The 25,855-nt window shown below is 40.4% G+C and overlaps 1 protein-coding gene across 1 annotated transcript in view; it reads right to left on the reverse strand.

Annotated features, from left to right (window-relative positions):
• Positions 1-19,685, reverse strand: part of Ism1 (isthmin 1) — an 80,780-nt gene extending 61,095 nt beyond the window's left edge. Inside the window, exon 1 of the mRNA XM_020166617.2 lies at positions 19,445-19,685. Coding sequence (XP_020022206.1) covers positions 19,445-19,582 — 138 coding nt within the window. The 5' untranslated portion in view covers positions 19,583-19,685. The remainder of the gene's footprint in view (positions 1-19,444) is intronic.
• Between the last annotated feature and the right edge of the window lie 6,170 nt (positions 19,686-25,855).

The following is a 25,855-nucleotide window of genomic DNA, read 5'->3' on the forward strand; positions in this document are numbered from 1 at the left end:
TGCCTACAAGCAAACACAGAGAGTTATGAATTACATATTCTGTTCTTGTAGACTTAATTCTACCTCTGAAAGCACGAAAAGTCCTCCACATTTCATTCAAGGTTGAGACAAATTTTTTCTCTGCCTGGGTTTGTCTTGCCTGTCTTAAATGAAAGAGAAGATAGCAAAATATGCTGTTTGGCTTGTCTGTATCACTGTTCTGAAGTGGCTAGTAGGTTTCTCTCTGACCTAAAGGTGATCCAGCAGATGTAGTAGTAGGTGAATGCTCCCTTCTCTAAATGTCATCAGCATAAATCAAATGTATTCTCTGGAAAATTGAGAAATAAGTCCATCTTTCCTTCAAGTATTTAACTATTTCAGGGAACTGTGCCTGCTACTAACTACTTTTCCATACTTTTTCACTTTTAATTTCCTTCTTATTCAGCATATATCCCTTATAAAAACCTTTCTGTGGCAACTCCTCTCAACTCTTCTGCCCCCGTTTCCCTCTGATCTATATGACTGGCAAAAATGTCAGTTGATGGTGAACTCAATAATCTAACTTCTTAGGTTAGTAGTCAAGCAGATTAGTGATAGACTAAAATAAAATCACCCAACTTGACAAACTTGTTGTGTTTTTGATTAATGTTTTCAAACCTCAAATGAGTGTGTACTCAGCCCTGTTCTCAAATAACTATACTTCCTTCATAACCTCATCCCTTAGGGGGTTGGATATGACTATTTCATATCTTCTTTCCTTAAATTTCCTGCAGGTCCCTTGCTGTCACCTCCTACTTCATTGATAAGGACAGGAGTCAGTGAATGGTAACTCTCACATCCCCACCACATATCCACACTTCCATCTGCATAGCACATATCACATGGAATGAGCTTTCTTCTCTTAAAGGTCAATTCTCATATTTTGGGTTTAGCCTTCTTCAAGAATTTACTCCTCAGCCCTTTTCTTTCAATGTCACATCATAAATTTCTTCCTTTCCATTGTATCTTTCTTGTCAATATCTAAGATGTCCTTGTAACTCTAATCATTTTGTTTGTTTTTGAGACAAGTTCTTATTATGTAGTCCGTGCTGGACTCAAACTCATGATCCTTCTGCATCAGGATGTGTTGGGATTTATAGGCATGTTCCACTTCCTTCCCTCCTTTCCCTATTACATGCTGGTATCTGTTCCTTACTGTCTCCAACACTACTCTCATTAAGGCCACCAGGCTTAATATATTGCCAAGGTGAGCAGGAATTTCTCTGTTCTTATCTTTGCTCTCACTGCAGCATTTGATAGGGGTCTTGCCCCCTTAAAGCAGTCTCTCCCCATGGTTCCTATGACACCACTACTCTTGGTTCTTCACTTACTACTTGGGCCATGACACCTCAATTTCAATTCCTGGTCTGTTTGTCCACCTCCCTTCTCTTTGTGTTAATTTAGACATCCCACTGACATCTCCATTCTATAAATTCAATATTAATCCACTGACAAGTATAGACCTTTCTAAAACTGGACTCTTCATTTCTTCTTAATTCAGTCATCAATACCCTATTGTCTCTGTCCTAGAACTGTGTTCTGCCCTCATCCACTCTTCTCCACCATGGTCCACATCTTATCATCTCTTGACTGGATTATTATGAAACTTTCTAACATGCCTTTGTCCTTCCCTTCTGATCTTTGCAAACTATACAAAGCCATCATTCAACCTCTCTTCAGTAGCTCCATCCTCATGAATCTCAGAAAAGCCAGATTCTTCAAGGTCTATAAAGCCCTGTCTTCCTCTACAAGTTCATTTACCATTTTCTCTCTTACATGCTTTTCTCTAGTGTCTTTTCTATCTCTTAGTTAAGTCAGCACCACCCCCCCACCAGGCTTTGTTGCTTATAAATCCATCTGTCTCACCTTTGTTCTTTGCTAAGCTGTCCCTTTCTTATTCCTCAGCTCAGGATGCTAGTGATACTCTTCCAGCAAGCCCTTCCTTAACTACCTTCTCTTAGTAGTTACCCCCATTCCCAGTTTTTGCTTCCTGTGTATGTCCTTGACAATCAATAATAATGACTTTCAATATGAATTGATTATTCGCAATCTTCCCTTCTAGAATGTAAGCTTCTTTTCTCTTGAGTCTCTTTGTATAGTACATTGCCTGTTCATAATGGTCACTTGATCTATAAGCACTGAATGAGTGATAGAATTGTGAAATAACAACTATGTGCCTGGTAAATGCTCTATACTTAGATATATGCTATTTCATTAACCTGACTGGTTGCCTCTGAAATAAGAGACATAATTCATGCTTATTTAGTTATCTTTCAGCTCCTGTAACAACTGAACAAGGACTGTCATGCCATAGAATCTGGGCACGTAAGAGGTATGTTTGCTCTGATTGTCTTCAGCTAAGCAGGACCACGAAAATGCTTATGATTTTCAGAAATATGGCTTTGTGTAAGAGAATTCACTCAACCTGGATTATGGTGCTGGCTCTATGCTGAATGAATGGTATGGTCATGGGCAAATCCCTTCATTTCTCCTGGTTTTTGGTTCTTCATCAATAAAATGAGAACTTGGGGATTTCCTGCCAACAACAAAATTCAAGGATTTGGTGGGTGTCTGCAACCTGCCTTCTCAGCAGAGTGGCTGCCTCATTCTAGTGGTGGTGGGTCAGATGAAGCCCTGGTTCAACTCAGTGCTCAGTGGTGACCATGCCTGCAGCGGGATCACTGGTTGTGTCCATACATCCTGATGATATAAAAGGCATTTCACTTAGATTATCAGGACCAAGACACAGAGCCTTCTGGAGGCACAGCCATTGCAATTCTCCCAGAAGCCTTCCTCAGATCTCAAGGGGGAACCTGCAGATGGCCTCCTAATGTCACTCTTGGCTAGGTACTTTAGGTTTGTGGGTACTGAGTTCTTCTTTTAAATGGAACCTGTGTAGCTTACTGATAGGTCCTCCCATCCAGGCAGGCTCCATGTTACTGGCAGATATCCATGGGATTTCTATTTAGATCACATCCTAAGTGGCATGAAAAAGGCCAACCCACAAGAACAACAGATGCATACGGGAGTCCTCCAAGTAAAGAAAATTGAGCTAATGGTTTGAGCAATCTCGGATCAACCATTCACAGGCCCAGAGAAAAGACACAGCCTCATAATTAGAGGGTAGCTCTTTGAAGCTGCAACTCCCCAATCTTCTTTGTTTTCCCTTCTGTTCACATTAGGAAGGTGGGAATCCTGCTCTTCTTGGCTCCACACCACACGGCTCTTCTCTTTCATAGAACTTTATCATTCTGTAATTGAGTTTGCAGGATCTGGTCCATCCTACTTTCCTTCTTTTCTTCCTGTCTCCCCATTTATGAGACGATTTAAGGCCAAGGAATTGATGTTCATTTTTGGGCTATTCCAGACCTTAGCAGAGGGTCTGGCCTTGGAGAATAATCAGTCAAAGAGCCACTGTGGGTCATGGGAATGGCAGCAGAGTGAGCTTCAGAGCAGTTAAGCTGGTGGGAAGAATTTGGAATAAAAAAGCTATCTCTTGCAGGTAACTTATGAAGAGCCTGGCTCATTATTTCCACTTGCTGTTCAACATACAGAGTCTCTCCTAGCAATTCCACAGCTCTCCAAATATTTCCAGTTTTTTCCAGCTTACTCCTCAGATTTATTTCATAGGTATCTTTTGAATTGACTGTTTTGCCTCCATCAAAATCTCCACAGGGGACTTTCAGTTGTCCCATGTAGTTTGTGCATCTTCCTGAATGGACTGGAGAGGGGAGCAGAAAGGCAAGAATGTAATGTTACTTAGCCTTTCCACTAGTGTGAGAGCTGAACTTTTTATAGGAGTAATGGATTAAACAGAAGTGGAAGACTTGGTTACTTTTTAAGATGTCTTATTCCTTTAGGCTGATTAACTGCTACAATTAAATAGCAAAAAGATCATTTTGGATTGTTCAACTTTGAGCCAGCTAGTAATTTTGATTATAATAATTTTGATTCTTTTCCACCTCATGGTTCACATGTCATGTTAAGCCAAGTACATCCTTTATGTTATAAGTAATTTTACTTTTTTGCCCTCACGAAAAGTTAATAATACCCTTTATTTTTCTGGTAGGCACAAAATAAATCTGCTCTTTTCTAAGTCAGTTCTAATATGTAGAAATGGTAACTCCATGAGATTCCACACCAGGATTATGTGGACTAATGTCCACATGGATGTCAGGGGACAGCATGTGACTGATAAAGGAGTTTAGTTTGGTGTCAACCCACAACATACGTTTGTTTCACTGAAAATCATCTCCAAATTAGGTGATGAGATATGAACTTTGCCATTTTGTTTGATTTCAGTAAGGTGGCCATGAGATTAGAAGTAGGATAACCTGTCATTAGTGACTTTCCCAAGACCTTGCAGAGCCTAGGAAAAGGGTTGGGGCATAAATGGGTAACTCAGTCCACAAAAAGTCACCATATTAAGTAGAAGGCTCTCAGGCCAATAGCTGGACTTCTGTGGGTTTGGGTATATGTAATAACAGTGATATTTATTAAGTGGGATGTCCATCTCACAGCACTCTCAAAGTTACTGTTTTTTATCTTAAGTTATTGTTTCTTTTTATTGTACATGATGTCCTGTAAAGAAGATATATGTCTACAATTGAGCTTTGAAAGACCATGGGGCCAGTTCCATTCAAAGGGAATGAAGTCAAGCAGTAAATTTGCTGGTCACTCTTTTCATAAGGACTGTATCACAGCCAGCAGTTGGTCTTTGATGTCCTAACAATAGCACTGGGTCCTGGAGGCAGAGGAGTACCCTCATAACACCAAGACTAGTCCACATTCATTAAAAGTTGGAGACCAGTTTACAGGATAGCACACATCAGGGAGCCCAGAGAGTGGGCTATAGGTCTGAGGGTCACCTTTCCTAGTGAAAACAAGCCATCTCTTTGGTACTATCTTCTCTGCCTGTTGCATTCCTTACTTTATTTTAATTCTTTTGGTGGTACTCGGGTTTGAATTTAGGGCCTCATGCTTGCCAGGCAGGCACTCTACCACTTGAACCACTCTGCCAGCCCTCTTTACTATATTTTTAATTGAGTGTGGTTTTTATACAGAAATGTGCACCTATATCTCATTGAGAGTTCACAAACTGAGGACACCTGTGTAATCAACACCCAGACCAAGAAACAGAACATAACCAGCACCCCAGACTTCTACCCTTTGTACTCTTCTAGTGACTTCCTCAACAATGGTAACCACTGTCTTTTCTTCTAACAGCTTAGATTCATTTTTCCTGGTTTTGATGTTTATATAAGCAGATTATTCAGTTGATACTCTTTTGTGTCTGGCTTCTTTCACACAGCATTACATTTATGAAACTGCATCTCTTGTGTGTGGTTAGTATTTGTTTATTTCTACCATGTGCTATTACTGCTTCCTTATCCATTCCACTGTTGACTGTTTCTAGGTTGGAACTATTTTGCACAATGCTGCTGTGACCATTCTTTGTCCAAGTCTTTTGGTACATAGATGAATATGTTTCTGTGGGGTATATAACCAGGGCAGAATTGCTGGGTTAGTGATAGATAAAGATTTCATCTAGTAGTTACTTTATAACAATCCACACTCCCACTGGCTTGCTCAATATTCTCACTAACACTTGGTGTCTCCAGTTTTTTTTTTTCATTTTTCCATTTCAGTGGGAAAATGTGGTTTCACATTTTCAGTGGTAATAGTCTATTTAAAAAATTTTTTAGGGCCTAAGGATACAGCTCAGTGGTAGAGTGTCTGCCTAGCATATGCAAGACCTTAGGTTTGATCCCCAGCACTGCAAAAAAAAGTTATTTTCCTTTATATTTTACCCAGTTGGTGCTCACTTCTGTGACTACCACCAAATAAGTAAATTACTTAGCAGCTGGAATGAGATTGATTCCAACTTCATATGTGAGGTGCAAAGAAAGAAGAGATACTATAGAGAACACATAAAATATGATGGGATTCAAGAGGTTATGCTCAGTAAATGAAAGACACAGTCTATTAAGACTAAAACAAAACAAAGGAAAACTGCTTTGGAGATACAGAAAAGTCAGGCACATGGAACATATAACAGAAAAAGATCTGGAATCAGAGTAGCCCCAAACTGAATAGATATTAGCAAGGTAGTACCATAACTAAGAAAGGAAAATGACACTACTCTTGAGTAGCGGAAACATTTCGAAACCTTGATATCAATAAGACCATGAAAAGATGAGCTTTGTGACACAGAAGAAAAAGAAAATCTGATTAGTCACATGGTAGAAAATCTTCTGGGCAGCACCAGTAATTAAAAAGCAGGATATACAACTTGCAGAGCTTGGGAACTTCTGTCCCCAGCCATGTCCTTTTGCTGTTGTTATGTCTGAGAAAGGAAGGTGAGAAAGGGTCCTCTTCATAGGGAAAGTGGTTTCAGGCTTAAATTGTTAAAGCCCGTGAGTGATGAATAACATATTTGTGGGCACAGTTCCATTCCTACCATGTAGCACACGATTTTTAAACAATGAAAAGGACACTATTCAGAAGGAAGATGGAAGAGGTAGACATGTGTGTTGATTCAGAAACATTTAGGGAGATGGAACCCTATGTTGACAGAGCACCCTACAGGATGCCATACGGGAACCTGTTCTAGCTCTAATTTCCCAGGGGCTGGGCCCATTGGGCCTCACCCTTACTCTTTCCTTGACTCCAACTCCAGGGTCAAACTGAGAAACTTTACAATCTAGTCCTGGGTGATGGCTGGGCCCATTGGAAATGGCATCCCTTGGGCATTTTCTTCCTTGGATGTGGTAGGCAGAGAGGAAGGGAAGAGAATCCAACTGCTTCTCATCTATCTTCTCTAGAGCAACTCTTGGTCTTCCCTCTCTTCCCACAGTAGAAAAGGAATAATCCCCATTGGGCAATTATGAGAATTAAAGGACAAAATACACATAAAGTCCTAATAGCAGTGCCTGTCACAGTATATGTACTAAATGTTAGCTTTTATCTCATCACCATCATTATCATCATCATTAGCTTTGAATATGAAGTTCAAAAATTAATAGAATTCTCCCCTGTGACATCTATTCTTAGATAAGGAAAATGAAATACAGAGAGTTGAAGTGATATTCTCAAAGTCACACAATTCTATAAAACCAACACCTACAAGAAAAAAACATGACTCTGTGCCACAGAAAGTCCTATAATCTTCCAGTGATGTAACTGTTATTATCCCATTTTACTGGATGGGTCAAAGAGACATAGATGTCACATACTTAAAATAGAATTGGCCACCATTTGGTCACTCTGTTGAACTTTGTGACTTGTTTTGGCCAACAGGATATTAATAGGTAAAACCCACATGCAATCCAAGCAAAGGGTTAAAGTGTGCTTGTGCATTTGGGCCAACATTTGCCTTTCTGCATTTTTGTATCACCATGAGAAGAATGGAAGACATGTGGATGAAACCACACTCTGCCCATATCTACTGAACCCCAGCTGATGCACTGACCCACAAGGTAAGAGCACATGCTGACTGTTGTAGACCACTAAGCTTCAGGTGTAGTTGGTCCTGTAACATTATCAGGCAATAGCTGAATAATACAGGACCTGTATTTAGTGTTTTCTGGACTTGTAACTTGCAAGAAAAGCATGAGCTAGACTAGTGCTTGTTATGATTAACCTGGGGATCTTGTCAAAATGCAGATTTGTATTCCTTAGATCTGGGTGGCCCAGGGTCGAGGCCTCAGACTTATTTTCTAACAAGCTTCCAGGAGATGCTGATGCTTCTGGCCCACTGACAGCATTCTGGTACAAGGGCTGAAAAGGGTTCCAGGCTTCTCATCTGTATTTCTGGGCCACAACCGCACGTGGAGAAGATTTGGGCAGTAGATAGGCAACCTTATATATGAGGGAAGGACAATCCTTGTCCTCATAATGAGAATCCTAACAATCTGTACTCCCCCAGCATCCATCCTGACCAGAAGATCAGGTGAACATTTCCTCAGCCTATTTCCTGCGCTAAGAATTAGAAACACCTAATGGAATTACTGCTTTTTAAAGTTTTTGCTCTGTTTCCTGGAAGATGACGTTCCCAGCAATAAACCTGACTTCCAATTCACTTTGGGCTTAGACCAGGCTTTTAGATCACAATGTAACTAAGGCCCTGGTCAGGAGATACAAAATCTAACAAGTTTTCTGAATTTGCTATCTGACAGGGAATGGGGACATGACAAAGTGACATTGGACAGCAGCAGCATAGAGGAAGCCAGGACACTTTTCTAACCTGTTTTCTTTTTCTGCACCCATCCCCCCTCCACGACTACCACCATCACTACCACTACCATCACCTAATTGAGCCCCATGGTAGATTTTTGGTACTTCTGCCATTCTAAAAGGAAAGGAGAATTCTTTCCAAAAAGATAGGAACTCTCTCCTTCTTTTAGTTTTTCATAATATACTGTATGTGAAATGCTGGTATTTTAATTGTAGGAAAATATCCTGGAATTCAACCTTCAAATTTTGTGAAGTTTTCCAAGGAGGCTCCTGAATTGTTATTGATCCTAAACACATTATGTAAGTGCATTAAAAATATTGCCATAATTTCTTAATAAGCTAAACATGCAACTGCCACATGGCCATTCTGCTGCTAAATATTCATCCAACAGAAATGAAAGCATATGATGACACAAAGACTTATACCCAAATGTTCACAGCACCTTCATTTTGATAATCCTCAAAAAGGAAAAACTTCAGTGTTTCTCAGTGGGCCAATGGATTAGCATACTGAAGATCTAGCCATACACTCAAACACTACTTGGAAATTTAAAAAGGAACAAATTTGCTAGGCACAAAATAAGAATAAGCCAGGCATGGTGATGCATGTCTGTAATCGTCGGTACTTGGGAAGGATTGCAAGATCAAGGCAAAATGATCAATATCCTGTCTCAAAAACAAAATAACAACAAAATGCTGGGGCATAGCTTAAGTAGTAGAGCCTTAAAATCGTATATTCTCCCTCATATGCGGACATTAGACCAAGGGCAAACACAACAAGGGAATTGGACTTTGATCACATGATAAAGCAAGAACACACAAGGTAACACACATGTACAGGAAATCAATGCATGTCAACTCCCTGTATAGCTATCCTTATCTCAGCTAGCAAAAACCCTTGGTCCTTCCTATTATTGCTTATACTCTCTCTTCAACAAAATTAGAGATAAGGGCAGAACAGTTTCTGCCTGGTAGCGAGGGGTAAGGGTGGGTAAGGGAGGGAGTGGGGGTGGGAGGGTAAGGGAGGGGGTGGAGGGAAGGGGGGAGAAATGACCCAAACAATGTATGAATAAATAAAAATTAAAAAAAAAGTAGTAGAGCCTTTGCATAGCATGTTTGAGGCCCTGAGTTCAATTCTTAGTTCTGTGAAACAAATAAACAAGCAAACAAACTAAAGAAAAGCCTTAAAATTATTATGGTGAGCAAAGAAGCCACGTGATACAATATTCTGCATTCCATATTTTTCCACTTATATAAAAGTCTAGGAAATGGAAGACTAAGCTATAGTGACAGAAGATCAGTGGTTGCCTAGAGATTACTGGAGATCATGAAAGGGCATAAGGAAACTTTTGGATATGGTAGATTTATTTATCATCTTAATTATGGTTATAGTTTCACAAGTGTCTAAATGGTGACACTGTTCACTTTCAGTATGTACAGTTCATTGTTTATGAATTACATGTCAAAAAATCTATACTTTAACAAATAATAAAATGACTGGCACTTTTCTCCTCCTTTCCTCATTACCATCTCTGGGTGGGTACTTGTGGGCTAAAGCATGTTTTGTGGGTTGTGTGTGTGTGTATGTGTTTGTGTGATATGAATACTCTATCTGTATGCTGTGGGTATAAATTAACACCTGGGGAGGGAGAATGACACCATTTACAGCTTCCCTGCATCCTTCATATAGATTCTAGTCGTCCCTTGTTATTTTTGAAAATAGATATGTGGTGTCCAGCAGGAAATGGCTTGGCCTATTGCATTCCAAGTCTATCTGCCTTTTCTCAGGTCACTGCTGTTGAGTAACTGGAGGTCTGGATGTTCTAAATTGCAAGTCTGGCAGCTTAGGACCCCAAGCTTGAAGATATAACACTTTCATTACCTGGGTCTTGCATCACTATCTCTTCATGGAGAATGGGAATATTGCTCTCTCCAAGGTATGTGTATCAATCACAGATAGCACTCAATGCAACATGACTTGGTTTACTAAAATGGGCATGGGTCAATGCCAACAGGAAAAAGGGATAGTTAATCTACTGTTTTTACTTCTACTCAGCTTACAGAAATAACTTTCTAGTGACACATGCTGTTCTGTGCTTCAAGAATTGATGCTAAGCTATTTATCAAGGCACTTTGACCTCTGTCTTTTTCAGGCATTAGATGACTACCTCACATCATCTCTGAGGAGTCCCCATTGTCACACATCTTCCCCTTTAAAATAGTAATTGACCATGGGGTCAGTTTCTCAGGAGAAAAAAGACCAATTATATCTCCAAATATAATTTGTAGTTTTTGGTTAAATCTGACCTTTTGCAATCCTGGAATTTTGGAATTCCTCACTTTGCTACAGCTCTGGGAAGACATAGGGTAGTAGACTCAGTTGCTGCCCACAGCACAACTCTTTCTGAGGCTAATGGACTTCATTGTTGCTGATGACAAAAAAACCCAGCAGGTGTCTCATGGAAACTCTGCTCTGTACCTTTCCAGAGACCTCCTATATTGCGGCTATCCAGAGAAGTAGTCACTTTCAAAGACTAACATTTGGGCAATGCATCTTTTAGTTTGGGATCTCCCAGAAGCAGAACTGAGGCATCTCCCAGAGAATATTCAGGAATTCTTTGTAGGGGAAGAGGAAGGGGAAGGAAGGACAGAAAGGGAAGAGAATATGGGTATATTATCAGGCCAGTGACCCAAACAAGCAGTAGTGCTTAATCCCAAAATGAATGCTGATGGCAGATATATGGGCATAAGGAATCATCAAAAATGGAACCAAACCCTTAATATTCATCCACTTTGTTGTATGTACATTATACATTATTTTTTAAATTAAACTGAGAGATGTGGGGGAAGATGGAAAAGAATGGGAGTGGAAAGAAAGCGAAGAAAAGACAGGAGGCAAGGCTATACAAGTTGATCGTTGTGTTGGTGGGGAAAAGAGGGTGAGCAGAAAACAGATTAAAGAGTAAAGGGGATACTTCATTCAGCCCTGGCTGTCAGGGTGGTGAGTCTGATATATACACCTGATATTTACTATGAGAACTCAGTTGTGAGGTACTCCTAGACTGAGCACTGGAGAAGATTGAACCAAAACATAAAACATGTTTTAAAAACATAAAGATATGGGAGAGGCAAGGGGGAAAGGAAAGGATATTGAGGGGTAAAGATGATTAAAGTATGCTACTTCAAGTATATATATTCATATATATATATGAAATTAGCCTAATGAAATGCTCCAAACATGATTTGAGGAAGGGGGAAGAAGAGGAGGAAGGAAATGGGAAATATAATGGAGGGGTGAACTGTACACATGTATGGACTTATCACAATGAAACCCCCTCATATTATTAATGCATACTAAATCAAAAATTAAATTAAATTAAAAAATAAAAACCCATGGAGATAAAAATATGAGCAGAAGAATTAAGAGTCATGGAAGATAGGCCATTAATATTCAATATTAGTCTGACAGGACTTCCAGGAAGTGTGAGTGTGAATATTGGAAATAAGCAAGGAAATAACTAAAGAAATTTTCTTGAGACAAACATGGGACTTCAGATTGAAAGGGCATATCATATGCTGAACAGGACTAACACCCTAAGGCCCTAAATCTAAACACAGCCTAATGAAATGTCTAAGTACTATAAATAAAGAGAAAATCCTAAAAGCTTCAATTTTTTTAAGTTGCTTTCAAAAACACCGCACTAAATTTTCATGTGAAACGAGGTATCATAATAAACTTGAACTACACCTTCAAAATTCTAAGGAGAAACAAGATAAAGCAGCTAGGTTCTCAGAGAGTTTAGAATTGAAAAACTTTTTTCTGAAAGCATTTTTAACAATATATTCTGGTAATAAAAAAAGAAAATATGAAATACAAGAAGCAGGATTAGATAAAGAAATAACTAACTCTTAAAATTAAGTCAAACTAAGTGTTCATTAAAAATTGGTAATAATTGCTAAGTAAAAAAAGGAAAAAAAAGAAAAAGAGGAAAGAGAAATAATGACAAAGGGATATTCAAACACTAAAGTTACAGAAAATATTAAAATTTAGAGATAGAAAATCTTTTTTGGGGGAATCAGTTTAGAGATACTGATTGATTTTCAGCATTGATAGAAAAGTATAAGTAAAAATATGTTTGCTAAATATTAAAAGTAATAGAAATAGAACACACAACTACCAAATCATGAGGGAAAATATTTAACAATATTTAAATATGAATTGTTCAAGTGTCAGTATCTGATAAAGCGCTTCATTTGTATTTGTTCTTTTAACCCTTACAACCACACTAGGAAATAGTTACTATGTATCTACTTTATAGATGAAGAAAATCATACAGATAAGTTGGCAGAAAGCAAAAGAGAAAAAAATTAGAAGTTTGAGAACAGCAAACAAAATGGAAAGAGTCTTTCAAATTTATCAGTAATCACAATAAATATAAATGAGTTAAAATCATTGATGGATTGCATGGAAAAAGAAAGTTTAGCTATAAGTTATTGATAAGAGATATATTTAAATAAAAAACTAGAGATAAGTTGAAAATAAAGGTTGGAAAAATGCACAGAAACAAATACCTAAAGAAAGCAGGAATAGCAATATTAATTTGAACAATCAGAAAGTATTTAAGATACAGGGCAATAAAACAGATAGAGAAGGAATTTCACCTTGATAAAAACACAACCATCAAAAAGGTCAATCTACGTACTAATGACACAGATTCTGAAAATGTTATTCAAAAAAAATTAAAAGAATGAGGATAACTACAAGAATAGAAAAATTCACAACCAGAGGGTAAGAATGCAGCTGCTTTGTTTCAGGAATCAGCAGACAAGCAGAAAACAAATCAAGACATGGAGGTCTATATAATATAGTTATCAATCTTTACCCCATAAGTCTTATAGCTATGCATAAAACTTTGTACACCACTAAGAATTTACAAGCATAAATATGTGTAAAATATTCTTCTACTATGTATAATTTTTATAGTTATAAAACTAAGATTCAGCTAAAATGTATGATTTATGGGAAATGAATATTAAAATTGACTAAAGAAATGTTATACAGTTATTTTTTTGAGACAGGGTCTCAATATGCATCCCTGACTAGTCTCAAACTCTTGATCCTCTTGCCTTAGTCTCCTGAATGCTGGGCTTATAGGCGTATGCCACCACACCCAGCTAAGAAATATTATGATTTGCATAGACTATTGACCATGCAATAACCTAGAATGTTAATCAGAGATTAGAACCAAAGAGGTATGGAGCTCAAGAGGATTTTATGAGTTAATTCTAACAATCTCTTAATAATATTGTGCTATTTAAAGTGCTTTAGTGGAAAAATGGAAAGATTTTCAACTCATGCCATGAGACTGTAAGGGTACCACTACTGAAATGGATAATGCTAGCTCTCTTGTGCACACACAAAAAACCATATTCATATGTTGCTAAGTGTAACTTTCCTAGATTCCAAAACTAACAAATTGGAGAATATAAGAGAAAATAAAATTCTATTCACAATAGCAAACAAACCTAGAAAGTAGCTTATAAAACTGAAGAAAAGTGAAGAAAATTAAAAGAAGCATTAGATGTCCTGAATGGGAGAATTAAAAAGTGATAAAACTCTCAACTATCCTCATTTTAGCCAAAGATATTTAATACAATTCCCATTAAAATCTTAATGATTTGAGGGTGGGCTTGGTGGCACACCCTTGTTTCTCCATCTACTTTGGAGGATAACAATTTGACACCAGCCCTATCAAAAAGTTAGCAAGATCTTATCTCAAAAACAAACTAGATGTGGTGGTCCCTGCCTCTATTCTCAGCTACTTTGAGGTGGATATCAGAGGATTGCAGTTCAAGGCTACTGGGCAAAAGCTGGAGACCTTATCTTAAAAGCAAACTAATAACAAAAGGACTAGGGATGGGTCTCAAGTGGTAGTGTGTTTGTCTAGTTTGAGACCCTGAGTTCAATCTCCAATACCACCCACTCTACCTTCCCCTCAAAATCTTTGATTTTTAAGCAATTTAAGTCCATTTAAAAATCTAAGTCCATTAAAAAGAATACATTTTATAAGAATTTCTAGGAATATTTAAAAATGTCACTTCCCTTATTAAAACAGACTATGAAGCTACATTTCATGAAACAAGATGGCATATGTACATGAGCAGACACATGAAGACCAAGAAACAGACTTATGAAAATGTGAAAACCAGTGTATGACAAAAGTGGGATTTTGTATGAATGAATGTTTTTGACAAATAAAATAGGACACCCGGCTATTTACTTGAACAAAACAAATTTGTGTGAAAGGACTCAGAATTGCTTACATTTAAGACAGAAAGTTACTGTATGGCAACATATGCAATGTTAAAAGACAGGTGCAAAATTAGGGAAAACCCTGATCAAATTGGATGCAACTTCGTATATCTGGTAGGTATTTTACCAAGATGGCCACAATGATTCTTTCCTTTGTAATGTGACTTTGCTGCTCCTTCCATCAACAGACAGAATCTACTTCCTGTCTCTGCAAATCAAAGTTGACCCATGATCTGTTTGTGTAACAGAATGACTAAAGTGACAACATGCAAGTCTGTCAAGAGGCCCTGGAACTTCTGCTTTTGTTTTCTTGCTTTTCTGAATCCATCACATAAAGACATGTGAGCTACTCTCTTTGAGGAGAAGAGATTATGTAGAGAGGACCTAAGTGACAGACCTATGAGTGAGGTCATCTGGGACCATCTCACCTACATCAAACCAACAAATGGCTATAGCTATGTAAGTATTTTGGAGGGACAGTCAACAGAAGAACCATCCTGCTGAGCCCAGAGCAAATTGCTGACATATATATAGATAAAATGGTAGTTGTATTAAACCACTAATCTGTGGGGTGGTTTGTTATGTGGCAAATTATCCATCATTTATAAGGAATTCTAGTACCCAATACAATGGAAATATGATGATAATAAAAAAAGAAAAATAAACAAAAATAATAAATAAATAAAGAATTCTAGTGATAAAAGCAAGATGTCTGACTGGAAAATGTGCAGGCAAGTTGGGAAACAAGAAACACAACTGGTTGCTAATTTCAACCATTTGTTATAAATGGAAACAACAATTTGGGTTCCATAGTCAGCTTGTCTGGCCCTACCCCATGGCAGCCTGTAGCCTTCAGCAAGTTACTTAAATCTCTTCAGTTCTCAATTTAATAACCCTCCATTATCTGTGGCTTCACTTTCCATGGTTTTAGTTACCAGCAATCAACTATGGTTTGAAAATATTGAATGGAAAGTTGCAAAAATAAGTAATTCCTAAGTTTTAAATCTGAGTAGTGTGTCTGAGTAGTTATGTCAGTGTATCATTATAATTTTTCTATCTTATTACAAGTTATTGCTCTTAATCTCTTACCATGTCCAGCTTATAAATTTGCTTTACCATAGGCATGCATATAGAGGAAAAAGCATAGTATATGTAGGGTTTGGTAATATCTGTAATTTCAAACATCCACTGGAGGTATTGGAACATATCTCCTGAGGATAATAGGGGACTGTTGTACATCTGTCCCTTGAGGTCCTGGTAAGAAACGTTACTTGTAAAACTAAATGTTGCTTTGGCTTCCACTGCTATATGGCTCAGATGAAACAGTGGTACAAGAAGCTAAGCTGTTTTATTGAAGGCAATAGATGGATAAAAGAGGTAGACTACTCATAAAGATGGCAGCTAGGAGATTGAGAACAAAGTCATTTCATTACATTTCAGAGCTTGGTTTGCTTTAATGCTATTATAAAAATAATCAATTTTGTGTCTTATAAATCTTGCTTACATCTCGCTGCCTTAATGAGGTCTAGTTTTATAAATCTGATTAAGATTTATTAGAAAGGCACTCCTTTGAATTTCACATAAAAAGATATCGTTATTATGATTATAATTGTTATTGCCTGTGGAGTCTATATTTTGAGATGTTCTGTCTTCCAGACTGCTTTTATTATATGTAATTGTTTTCTCATTATCATTTAATTAAAGACATATGAAGGAACTAATCTGTGTATCCGATCAACATGCGGCAACATTATCCCAAAGAGGAGATAAGATTTCATTCAAAAGTCAAGAAGCTGACGTTTCCATGCATTTTTATGGCAGACAACTGTTCAATTTTTATTAGATATTGTAAAATATTGATAACAGTACAAAGACTAGCATCATTATTTTCATGAGCCATTAACCAATGGAGATAGTGTGTTCAAAGTATTTTACTGTCATCTCATAACAACACACATATAGTACTGAGCCAGCTATTTAGAGTAAAAAATATGTCCCCTCTAGAATCCTGAAACTACCCCCAAAATCTTGTTAGATGTTTATAGAATGTGTGTATGTAGGTGTGTCCTTGTATACACATATGTATTCATGTTTAACACAGGAAGACCATCTAGGTGCATTTGAAAATGTAATTTGTTGAGAACTTTTCTGTCTTGTAGCAATATTGAGTTTACCAAGAACTTGGAATACAAATATATAATTTGGAATACACAATTCAAAATATATACTGCAGTGTACGTTTTTACAGTATAAAATAACAAAAGCTAATTAAGGAGTTTCTAGCCTTGCAACTTTAGGGCAAGTTATATAACCTCTGTTTTTTCATTTGAAACAGGGATAATGATAGTTCCTAATTCATAGGATTTTTTAGGATTAAGGAAGTTAATATATGTAAAGTGCTAAGAACAGTGAGTGCCACATCAAAGGCACTTAATAAATCTTAGCCATTATTGTTGTTATTCCTAGTACTGTTTTATTGGGTGTCCTTGATATATCCAAAATACCAAATCTGAAATAAAGGTGTGTTTCTCTTTAAATGATCCCCAATATAGTGCAATTTGGGTACCCTTACCGTGGAATGTTTTTGACTCAGCTGACCTCATATTTTAGAATGTTTTAAGCAGAGATTATGCCAAAAATAATGTGTAAGGATTGATTAACTTTCTGATTATTAAGAAAGATTCTAGCAGCTGAGATATCAGAGCCAACAGTTAGATGGGGTTTAAGACCTCACTTGGGTTTTAAATGCCTGGTAAACAGAAAGAATACAGTATCGACAGTGTTTTTTTGTCTTCATATGCACCTGCTACTAGCAAATGCACTTTCTGGGCCCAGATGAATGTATTTTGCAGACCTCCTCACTTGGCAGAACTTACTCTGTCCATTTGAATTGTAGTACTGTTAGAATCAGAAGGCCAAAGAAATAACTTTGGTCAGGAAGAATATAAAATTTTTATAATAAGAAATTACAAAAAGAGTAAAATTGTGAACTAACCTGCTAAACTCATCATTCTGCTTGGTAAAGGAGTGCTTTGAATGGTCAATAAAACTGAACATTATTACAAGATAGGTTGGGGCTGGTGGATTAGCAGCTACTTGGGACCCAAGATATTCCTAGGATCATTACTCTTTCTAAATCCACCATTTCTTCTGCCCCCAAGAGGGGTAGCTCTTCAGCCAAAGCCCCTTTGGAGAATTTGAGCCACTTCCACCAGCTGCTACTCTCATTAACTTACTGTTGGGGAGGAAAGGCCAACCCCAGGTTATTCTAATGATAGCAAACACCCCATAAAGAAATCTGCCAAATTTACTTTTCCACAGAACATCATTTTTATGGCTTTTCATGAGTCCATGAGGAAAGAGCATCATGTATAAAATATGACTTCCAGAAATCTTGAAAATATTAAGAATTATTCCTACAGTGTTAGGCTGGTGGGTGTACCACACTTTACCGGACAGCTATACCTTACCATCTCCCTACAGAAATTCTATCAGCCTGTCACTGTACCTGTGTACCCACAGGATAAGATGAGAGACCCCTATAAAGTTAGGGTGTTTTTATACATGTCCTGAATTTAAAAGAACACTAGCTTTGAGGTGTACACTTTTCCATGCCTGGTTTTGCATTTGCATGCCTTGCTTTAGTCTGGCAGAAACAAAGCGTGGTGTAATTAATCAATCTCTCAGTACCTCAGTTTTCAAGAGGCATTTAACAGTACTATGCCTCGTAGAATGATGCTGAAATTAAATGAATTAAATTCTATAAAGCACTTAAAACCGTACCACAGAGCCAATAGGTGCTATAAAAGTGTTTGAATTCGTCTCTCTTTAACCGTAAAGTTTTCATAACGAATTTCATAAAGATGTAAAAAATGAAATTAGCAGAGATAATGACTAGGTGGCCATTTGGGAAGAATGAATAATGCTTATTTCGACACTGCAGAGTTTTAGAGGGGCTGGTTTGAGATTTTAGCCAGAGAATGTCTCCTGAGAGAAAGCCCCTGCTCTCTTCTAGTGTTCTCTAGTTTTACAGCTGTCACGCCTGCCTCAGGTCCTAAAGAGGAGCGCTTTCCAAGGTAGCAGGAGGAAATCGCTACCTAGGCAACCTTAAGACATCCAAACTCATCTTGCCTCTGGACCACCCAATATGTCCTCCCCAGTCGCAACTCCTCTCCGCTTTAGAGCTGAAGAGATTTACAGAATCCTATTCCCAAAGCGACCTTCAAAGGGGCGGGTCACTGGGAAGAAGACTGCTACAAGTTTAAAAGCCCAGGTAACCTGGGACTAAACCACGACAGGTGCCTTGACTCTGCGTCTTCTCTAGGGCCTGGAGAGTGCACAGGTATACACTCCCTGTGAGACCTCAGAGGGGCACGGAAGGCACAGAACAGCGTGGGCGAGGTAAGGGTGTCTGCTAATCTCTAGACATTGCGTTGACCTTTGACATTGCTTTCTAAGGAGGCAGTTTCACCGGAGTTTTTCCCAGTTTAGGGTATTATCTAATATGGTCATCTTAAGTCCCTTCCCTTTCCCTCCATTCCATCCTGCCTCGAGTCCCCTGAAGCGAACACGCACTCTATTCTTCCTCTGCGCACCCCAAGCTTGGCATCCGGGTACCTGACCTACTGACCTAAGATGTGAGGAGCGCATCCTGCAGACTCCCGGACCCGCTCCAGCCTTCCGCCACCCCATCTCCCCCCATCCCTCGGCTCTACCTCTCCTAAGAAGAGTTACCCATGCGGGTAACTCTGCGGCCACAAACAGTTGGTCCTTGGTGGGGCTGAAGACCCGCCTCCTTTCATCCATCAGGCGCTTTCTCTGCACCCCGCCACCCGGCTTCCCGCTGCTGCGCACGCCCCTCTCCCGCGGCGCGCTCACCTGTAGCTGAGACTGGGTGGAGTTGCCCGCGCCCGCGTCCGGCCCGTCAGCGGCTCCTGAACCACGCAGGACCGTGATGTGAAGCGTGAGTAGCAGCAACCCCAGCAGCAGTAGCAGTTCGGCAGCCAGGCGTACCATCCTCTTGAGACGCGCGGCTTTAGGACCCGGCACGGCGGGCGGCGGTGGCGGTGGCGCCGGGGGAGGAGGAGTCGGAGCCCGGGAGTCCGGCAGCGCGGCTCCCGCCTCGGCCCCCGCCGGGGCCGCGCTCCCCGGGCCCGCAGGGCTGGCGCTGGGCGCGGCGGGACGCACGGGGCCTGGGGAGCAGGAGCCGCCGCCGCCGCCGCACCACAGCGGAGCCACCGCGGGGCCGGGGGCGTCCAAGCTAGCTGCGGAGCAAACCCCGGCGCTGCCCGGCGGCGGCGGCGATAGGGACCCGGGACTGCCCGGGACCCAGGCCAGACCAGGGGCCACCCTGAGGGCAGGGTGCTGCGGGGGCGGCGGCGGGGCGGGCGCAGCCGAACCCCCGAGTGCACATGGGCGCCCCAGATGTGGCCTCGGCGCCGCAGCTGGAGCGGGAGCGGCCGCCAGAGGAGCGCCGGGAGGAGGAGGAAGAGAAGGAGGAGGAGGAGGGCTTCAGCGGCCGCCCGGAGTTACCTCCACGCTTGGCTCCCCCGCCCGCGCCGCCCCGGAGCCACTCACCCGGCGAGCCACCTCCCTCACTCCGTGCTCCTCCGGGCCTCCAGCCTCGCCGCCCCGAACACTGAATCCTGAGGAGGGCTGGCTTCAGATCGGGGCTCTGGGTACACGGAGGTTGTCACTGTTTGGGGGTGACCGGGCTCTCAGCCGGAGCCTGCGTTCGCCTTATCGGCTGTGCCAAGCGCGCGCTGCCTATGCAGCTATGGCCAGTGAGAGCAGAGCCCTCTGGTTAGCACTGAGGCTCGGGGGCTGCGGATGAGGGGAGGAGGGTGCCTAGGCGCGTTTGGAAACCTTTATTGGCAAAGTGGAGCTGGAGTTGTAATGATGGAAAACAGAGGGACCGACAAACCAGGTGTCTGTCTGCCACTGTGCGCCCCTGCCTGAAGCAGGCGGGGATTAGGGGAGAAGTGACAAAGTGTTCCGGAAGGATCTTGACACTTGGCTCTTGAACGCGGGGCTGCCTGATTCCTGGACACCTCTGGTCACGCGTCCACGGCGCACAGTAGAGCCGGGAAGGAAGGTGAGCAGATTCGCTGGGCGTGCATTTGCTTCAGCGCACAGGTGTCGCGGCGGGAAGGTGCAGAGGCGCAGTGTCCCGCGCTCAGGCTCTCAGGACGTAGGGGAGTCCTAACGGAGAGTCTCAACTCTGGCAGTCTCGAGTCTGCGTGGGGGGTCTCATCCTGGGGGCGCTGCGCCCGGAGGAGATTTGGGGGCTGCCGTAAAGCAGCAGCTGCTCCTGGGCCACCGCCTCATGACCGCGCTGCAGCCTCGGGCTCCCGCGCGCGGCTCATGCCTTGCAGGGGACAGCTGGCGAAGGGAAGGGCTCCGGGATTGAGCTGAGAGGGCGCGGATCCTTGCTTCAGATGCTGAAGCAAAAGGGGTCTGGCTGTGGGCTCAGGTCACGACAGAGGCATCGCAGGTTGTCTTCCCTGTTGGTATTGCTCAGGGTCCCGCCTTCCCGAAGTGGCTCGGAGTGGCGGGCGCTCGGTGAGGCTGGAGCATTTTATACTGCGTTCCCTCCTCCTCCCACTCGATCCCCTCCCTCCTCCCCAGTGCCAGTCCAGACCTTCCCTCCCGGTGAGCCCAGCCCTAGTCTAGGCGTTCGCGCAAGTTCGCACACAGACGTTTAACAAATTTCCAAGACCCTTTCGCATCTTGGACGGCCTGTTTTACCAGGATGAGTCCTCAGGAGTCTCCTTTGGTGAATGAACGTAAATAAACAAAACTTTGTTAGGGGTACGCCCTCCCCCACCCCCTTCTGCCTTCCTACTCTCGTTTTCCGCGTCCTGAAAACTGTTTAAAGATTCTTAATTCAACTACCTTCTGAGTTCACATCTTTACGCAAGGCACTTCAACCAAATCTTACCCAAATTAATACTAATTCTTTCCCCATTTCGAAAGTTCCTCAGGTCACTGTGGCATTTTTACAGAATTTAAATAGGTACAATAGACTTGTGTTTATTTGTATCTGGTAAAGAAAGGATTGTTTAAAGATGAATGAAGCATCTTTAAAATTATAACCAGGCCAGAATTTTATTGACAGTTATTTATAGAGCGCGCGATGTGTTTCTTTTTCAGATGCGGTGGGTCCCCTCCCCCGGCGGGAATGGGGGGCAGAGAGCTGGATTTCGGAAGGGAGTTCTTGCTTTGGACTTTTTGGCTGCCTGACCTGTTAGGCATCTTATTGCTATCTCCCGGCTCTAAAATGCCAATGATTGTCAACTGGAGCACTGAGGAGAGAAATTGAAACAATAAAGTGGTTCAGATGGGAGATCAAAGAGGGGATCCCAGGAGCTTTCAAATCCCATAAAGATCCTCCTGTGTGTTTTCTAATTAGAATCACTTAAGGGGGGGTGGTGTAGAATCAGCATGGAGATGGAATATATATAAATTAAGACACGACAAACTAGAATCTGTGGCCATAGTTTAAGGATGACCTTAACCCCCAGTTGTGCCAGATTGTGATGTGGACACAGAGGGACAAGTGACTTTCCTATTGCCAGAGGCAGGCTGGTCTAAATTAGGACCCCTGGCTGCTGTATCCTCCCATTTTTTTTCACACACAATCCCCACATGTGAGCCTCCACTGCTTTTCCTCTCATCTAAAAGTTACGGTTTTTTGATCCTAAGGAAAAATGACTTTTTAAAAACTCTGGAAAAAAACCCTTGCAATGAATGTAAATTCTTGTAAAATTGTAAATGGAGATTTGGAGATCAAAGTCTTTGAAAGCATTGTAAAAATGTAAATTGAATTTTGGGGACAGATGTCTTTATTAAATGTTGAACAAATGTATGAATGAGTCCTATTAAAGTCCCTTCATGCTGAATGATGCAAATTCCAGGTGAGTTTCTGTTCTAGTAAGCACACACCAGTTAGTATTGATAAACATCCATGCTCTAGGAATGAATTTGCCACTCTAGGCTACCAGCAGGGCTCTGCTTTTGACAGCTTTGGGAACTCTGGCTTACAATTGTTGTGGAAACAGAATTACAAGTTTAATAGTGTAAACATATTTCAAGTACATTTATGAAATCTTACAGGGATAGCTGATGCAAGTTTTTAAAATCATACCTCCTTCTTCAGCACTGTATTCTTATCTTTATTATTGATCTTACTATGCTTTATAGAAGCATGTCTGTCTTCCCAGAAGACCTGGATTAGCAGCACCTTTGTGGTAGAGTATTCTAGAACCCTCCTTCTACCCCTAGTGTACAGTTTCCTTCTTCCAGGGTTCATAGCTAGAGGACAGTTTCTAGTTACATTTGAACTTAAATGGGATTGTAGAGCTTTGGTATGTCTAGGTCTGGCCATAAGACAGCCCGAGTGTAGCCAGAATGGTTATCACCTTCCATATGGCAAAGATCTCAGAGATAGAAGGAGCCCACACCCAAGTTACTGCTCAAAAGAGAGCTACTGGGTCAGGAATATCTGCACTCCACTTAGTGAAAATGAAAATGCACCTTTTTGTTCAAAGACAGTATGGTTTTGGGATGTTTGCACCACAACTTATATTACCTATCCTGACAAGTAAAATCTTCAGGGACACTTCATTGTAAAGTATACAATGAGGGATACGCCTCATTGTATACTTTAGAGCTCAAGTAGAATGCCTTGCATAGAGTAGTTGCTCAGTTTTCTAAATGAATATGATAAATCTGGTGTTTATTCAGACCCAACTCAATGGATTAGCATTCCTTAATCTTCCTTCTATAGGTGTCTGACATATGAATATTGCTAACTCTTATGCATCTTTATTGTACTATACTTTCATAGATTTTGTCTTTATTATCAGTGCTGTTTACATTACAGACCAGCCTATTTGACTAGAATATTTGGAGAAATTAATAACAAGCCAGAATGCCTATTGTTAATATCAGGAAGAGAATATTGTCTCATTGTGATCTATTATAATCAAAGTTTTATTGTTTTTACTTTATATTTCACTAAAGACCGGTGTAAGATAGCAGAGACTAGACTTAGTGTAATTTTTATAGATATATACAAAATAAAGAGAAAATATAATAAACCATCTCATACCAGTAGCTTTCACAAAATCCATGGCCAGTCTTGTCATCTATACACAACCACTAGTACCTATTATTTGTCGTTTCACTTATCTTGGGGTGAACTGGAATATAAAAATATTAAATAGAAATTCTAGAAATTAAAAATTCATAAATTTTAAATTGTGTATGATTCTAAGGAGCATAATGAAAGATCTGAATATTACCATTATATCCCACCTAGCATGCAAATCATTCTTTTGTTACTTACCATTAGTCACTTAGTAGCCTTTTTGGTTATCAGATCGCCTATCATGGCGTCACAGTGCTTGTGTTAAGTAATCTTTGCACAGTAGCCAGGTACTATGTCACAACACCTACATCATTAACCTGACTTTATCTTGGTATTTAGGCTTTGTACCATCTGACTGACATCACGCAAAGGAGGGTGAGTACAGTACAAGAAATACTTTGAGGAAAACTTTAGTCATATAACTTCTATTACAGTAATTCTTATAATTGTTCTATTTTATTAATAGCTATGTTGTTCATCTCTTACAGTGCTTAGTTTATAAATTAAAATTTCTCACAGGAATGCATGTGTAGGGAAAAACAAAATATATAAAGTTTGGTACTACCTAACGTTTCAGGTATTGACTGGGGTAAAAGGAGACTATTGAATTCTTACAAACTTCTTCCTCAGATTAATCATTTCATTTATACACATTTAGTATATATTTCAAAAAGGTAGGAGCTCAATTTTTTTCTAAAAAAATTTAAGCATATGCATATTGTATATGAATCTTAAAACAGATTTGAGAAGTCAAAACCAGAGACTTTTCCTGAACATAAGAATTATTAGCATTTATGGATCATGGTAGAGGCTGTTATGTGTTTACCATGACCTGCTTCCTCTTGGACGTGCCTATACACTACATTGCCCAATATCCTGTGAGTTTAGGTAGAGTCACATAACTGTGTTCTGGTCAACAGAATGTGGGCGGAGGTGAAATGTGTGCCCCTTTCCAGATATAGTCCATAAGCATCTCCTGGGTATGATCATCTCTTTTCCCCCTTGTCTGTTGGCTGATGTTTCTACTCAGGGTGGCCCTGGAGCAATGATCAGCCTGAGTAACTGGAGTAGAACACATATCCAATAACCACCTTTGCCCAGGAATACCCTGTGATTTAGAAATAAACTTTTAAAAATGTGTTAAGCCACTAAAAATTTCAAGTTTGGTATAAAAGCTTGCATCACTCTAATACAAGATGCAAAGATCTGAGAGACGAGGATGGCAAACTTTCCTTCAGCAGACTAGCTAGCAATTTTTATTGGTGTTGTTGACCGTAAGATTCCTGTTGCAAAGGCTTAGCTCTGTCTCAGTGGTAAAGCAATCACAGATAATACGTGAACGAATGGGTAAAGTTCTTTTAATGAAGCACAAATAAGCATCTGAAAGCAACTGAACCATGTGACTTAGTTTGAAAACCCCTCTTCTAAACCCACCCTTTCTTAGATTATATATGTGAAGGAATTCTAGAAAAATGAGTTCAGATGGACTTCACTTACTAGCTATGTAACCTTTGAGGCAAGTTATTTTACCTCAGAGTCTCAGTTTTCTCATCTGTAATTAGGGCCAGTAATGTTTATTCCAGGGCTATTGTAAAGCTCATCTATAGCTTTCACATGTGGGACAACGTAAGTATTTTTATGTCTTAGGTCTAATAGATGAAAGACCCCATATTCTGTCCATGAGGGCAGGGATCTTGTCTGTCTCCTTCACTTCTAGATTAATCTACTAGATGCTCTACTCAATGAACGCAACTTTTACAAAACTGCTGGAAATTGTAGTTCAAATGAGCCTTAGAGATAAACTCAAAACTCTCAAGAAAATACCAAAAAAAACCCCAAAGTGTTGCTTCATTCAAGTCTTACCTTTGAACTATGGAGGGGTCCTTATGCTCAGAAGTGAGAAAATCACCACCACCAGAGGCACTTCCAGGTCTCCACTCCTGAAGGCAGCTGCTGGGTTTGTTGGTCACATGGATCTCTGGCCAATTCTGCTTCCCATGTTCCATTCCACACAAAATGGGTGAACACTGAGAGGGATACCTGTGGCTCTCTCTGCGTCACTCCAAAGCCCCTAAATGTACAGAGACCTCTGGGTCTTTTCTGAGGAGTTCAAGAAACTACAGGCACCTGCACACCCA

Source organism: Castor canadensis, chromosome 5 (assembly GCF_047511655.1).
Source record: "Castor canadensis chromosome 5, mCasCan1.hap1v2, whole genome shotgun sequence".
NCBI classification, from domain to species: domain Eukaryota; kingdom Metazoa; phylum Chordata; class Mammalia; order Rodentia; family Castoridae; genus Castor; species Castor canadensis.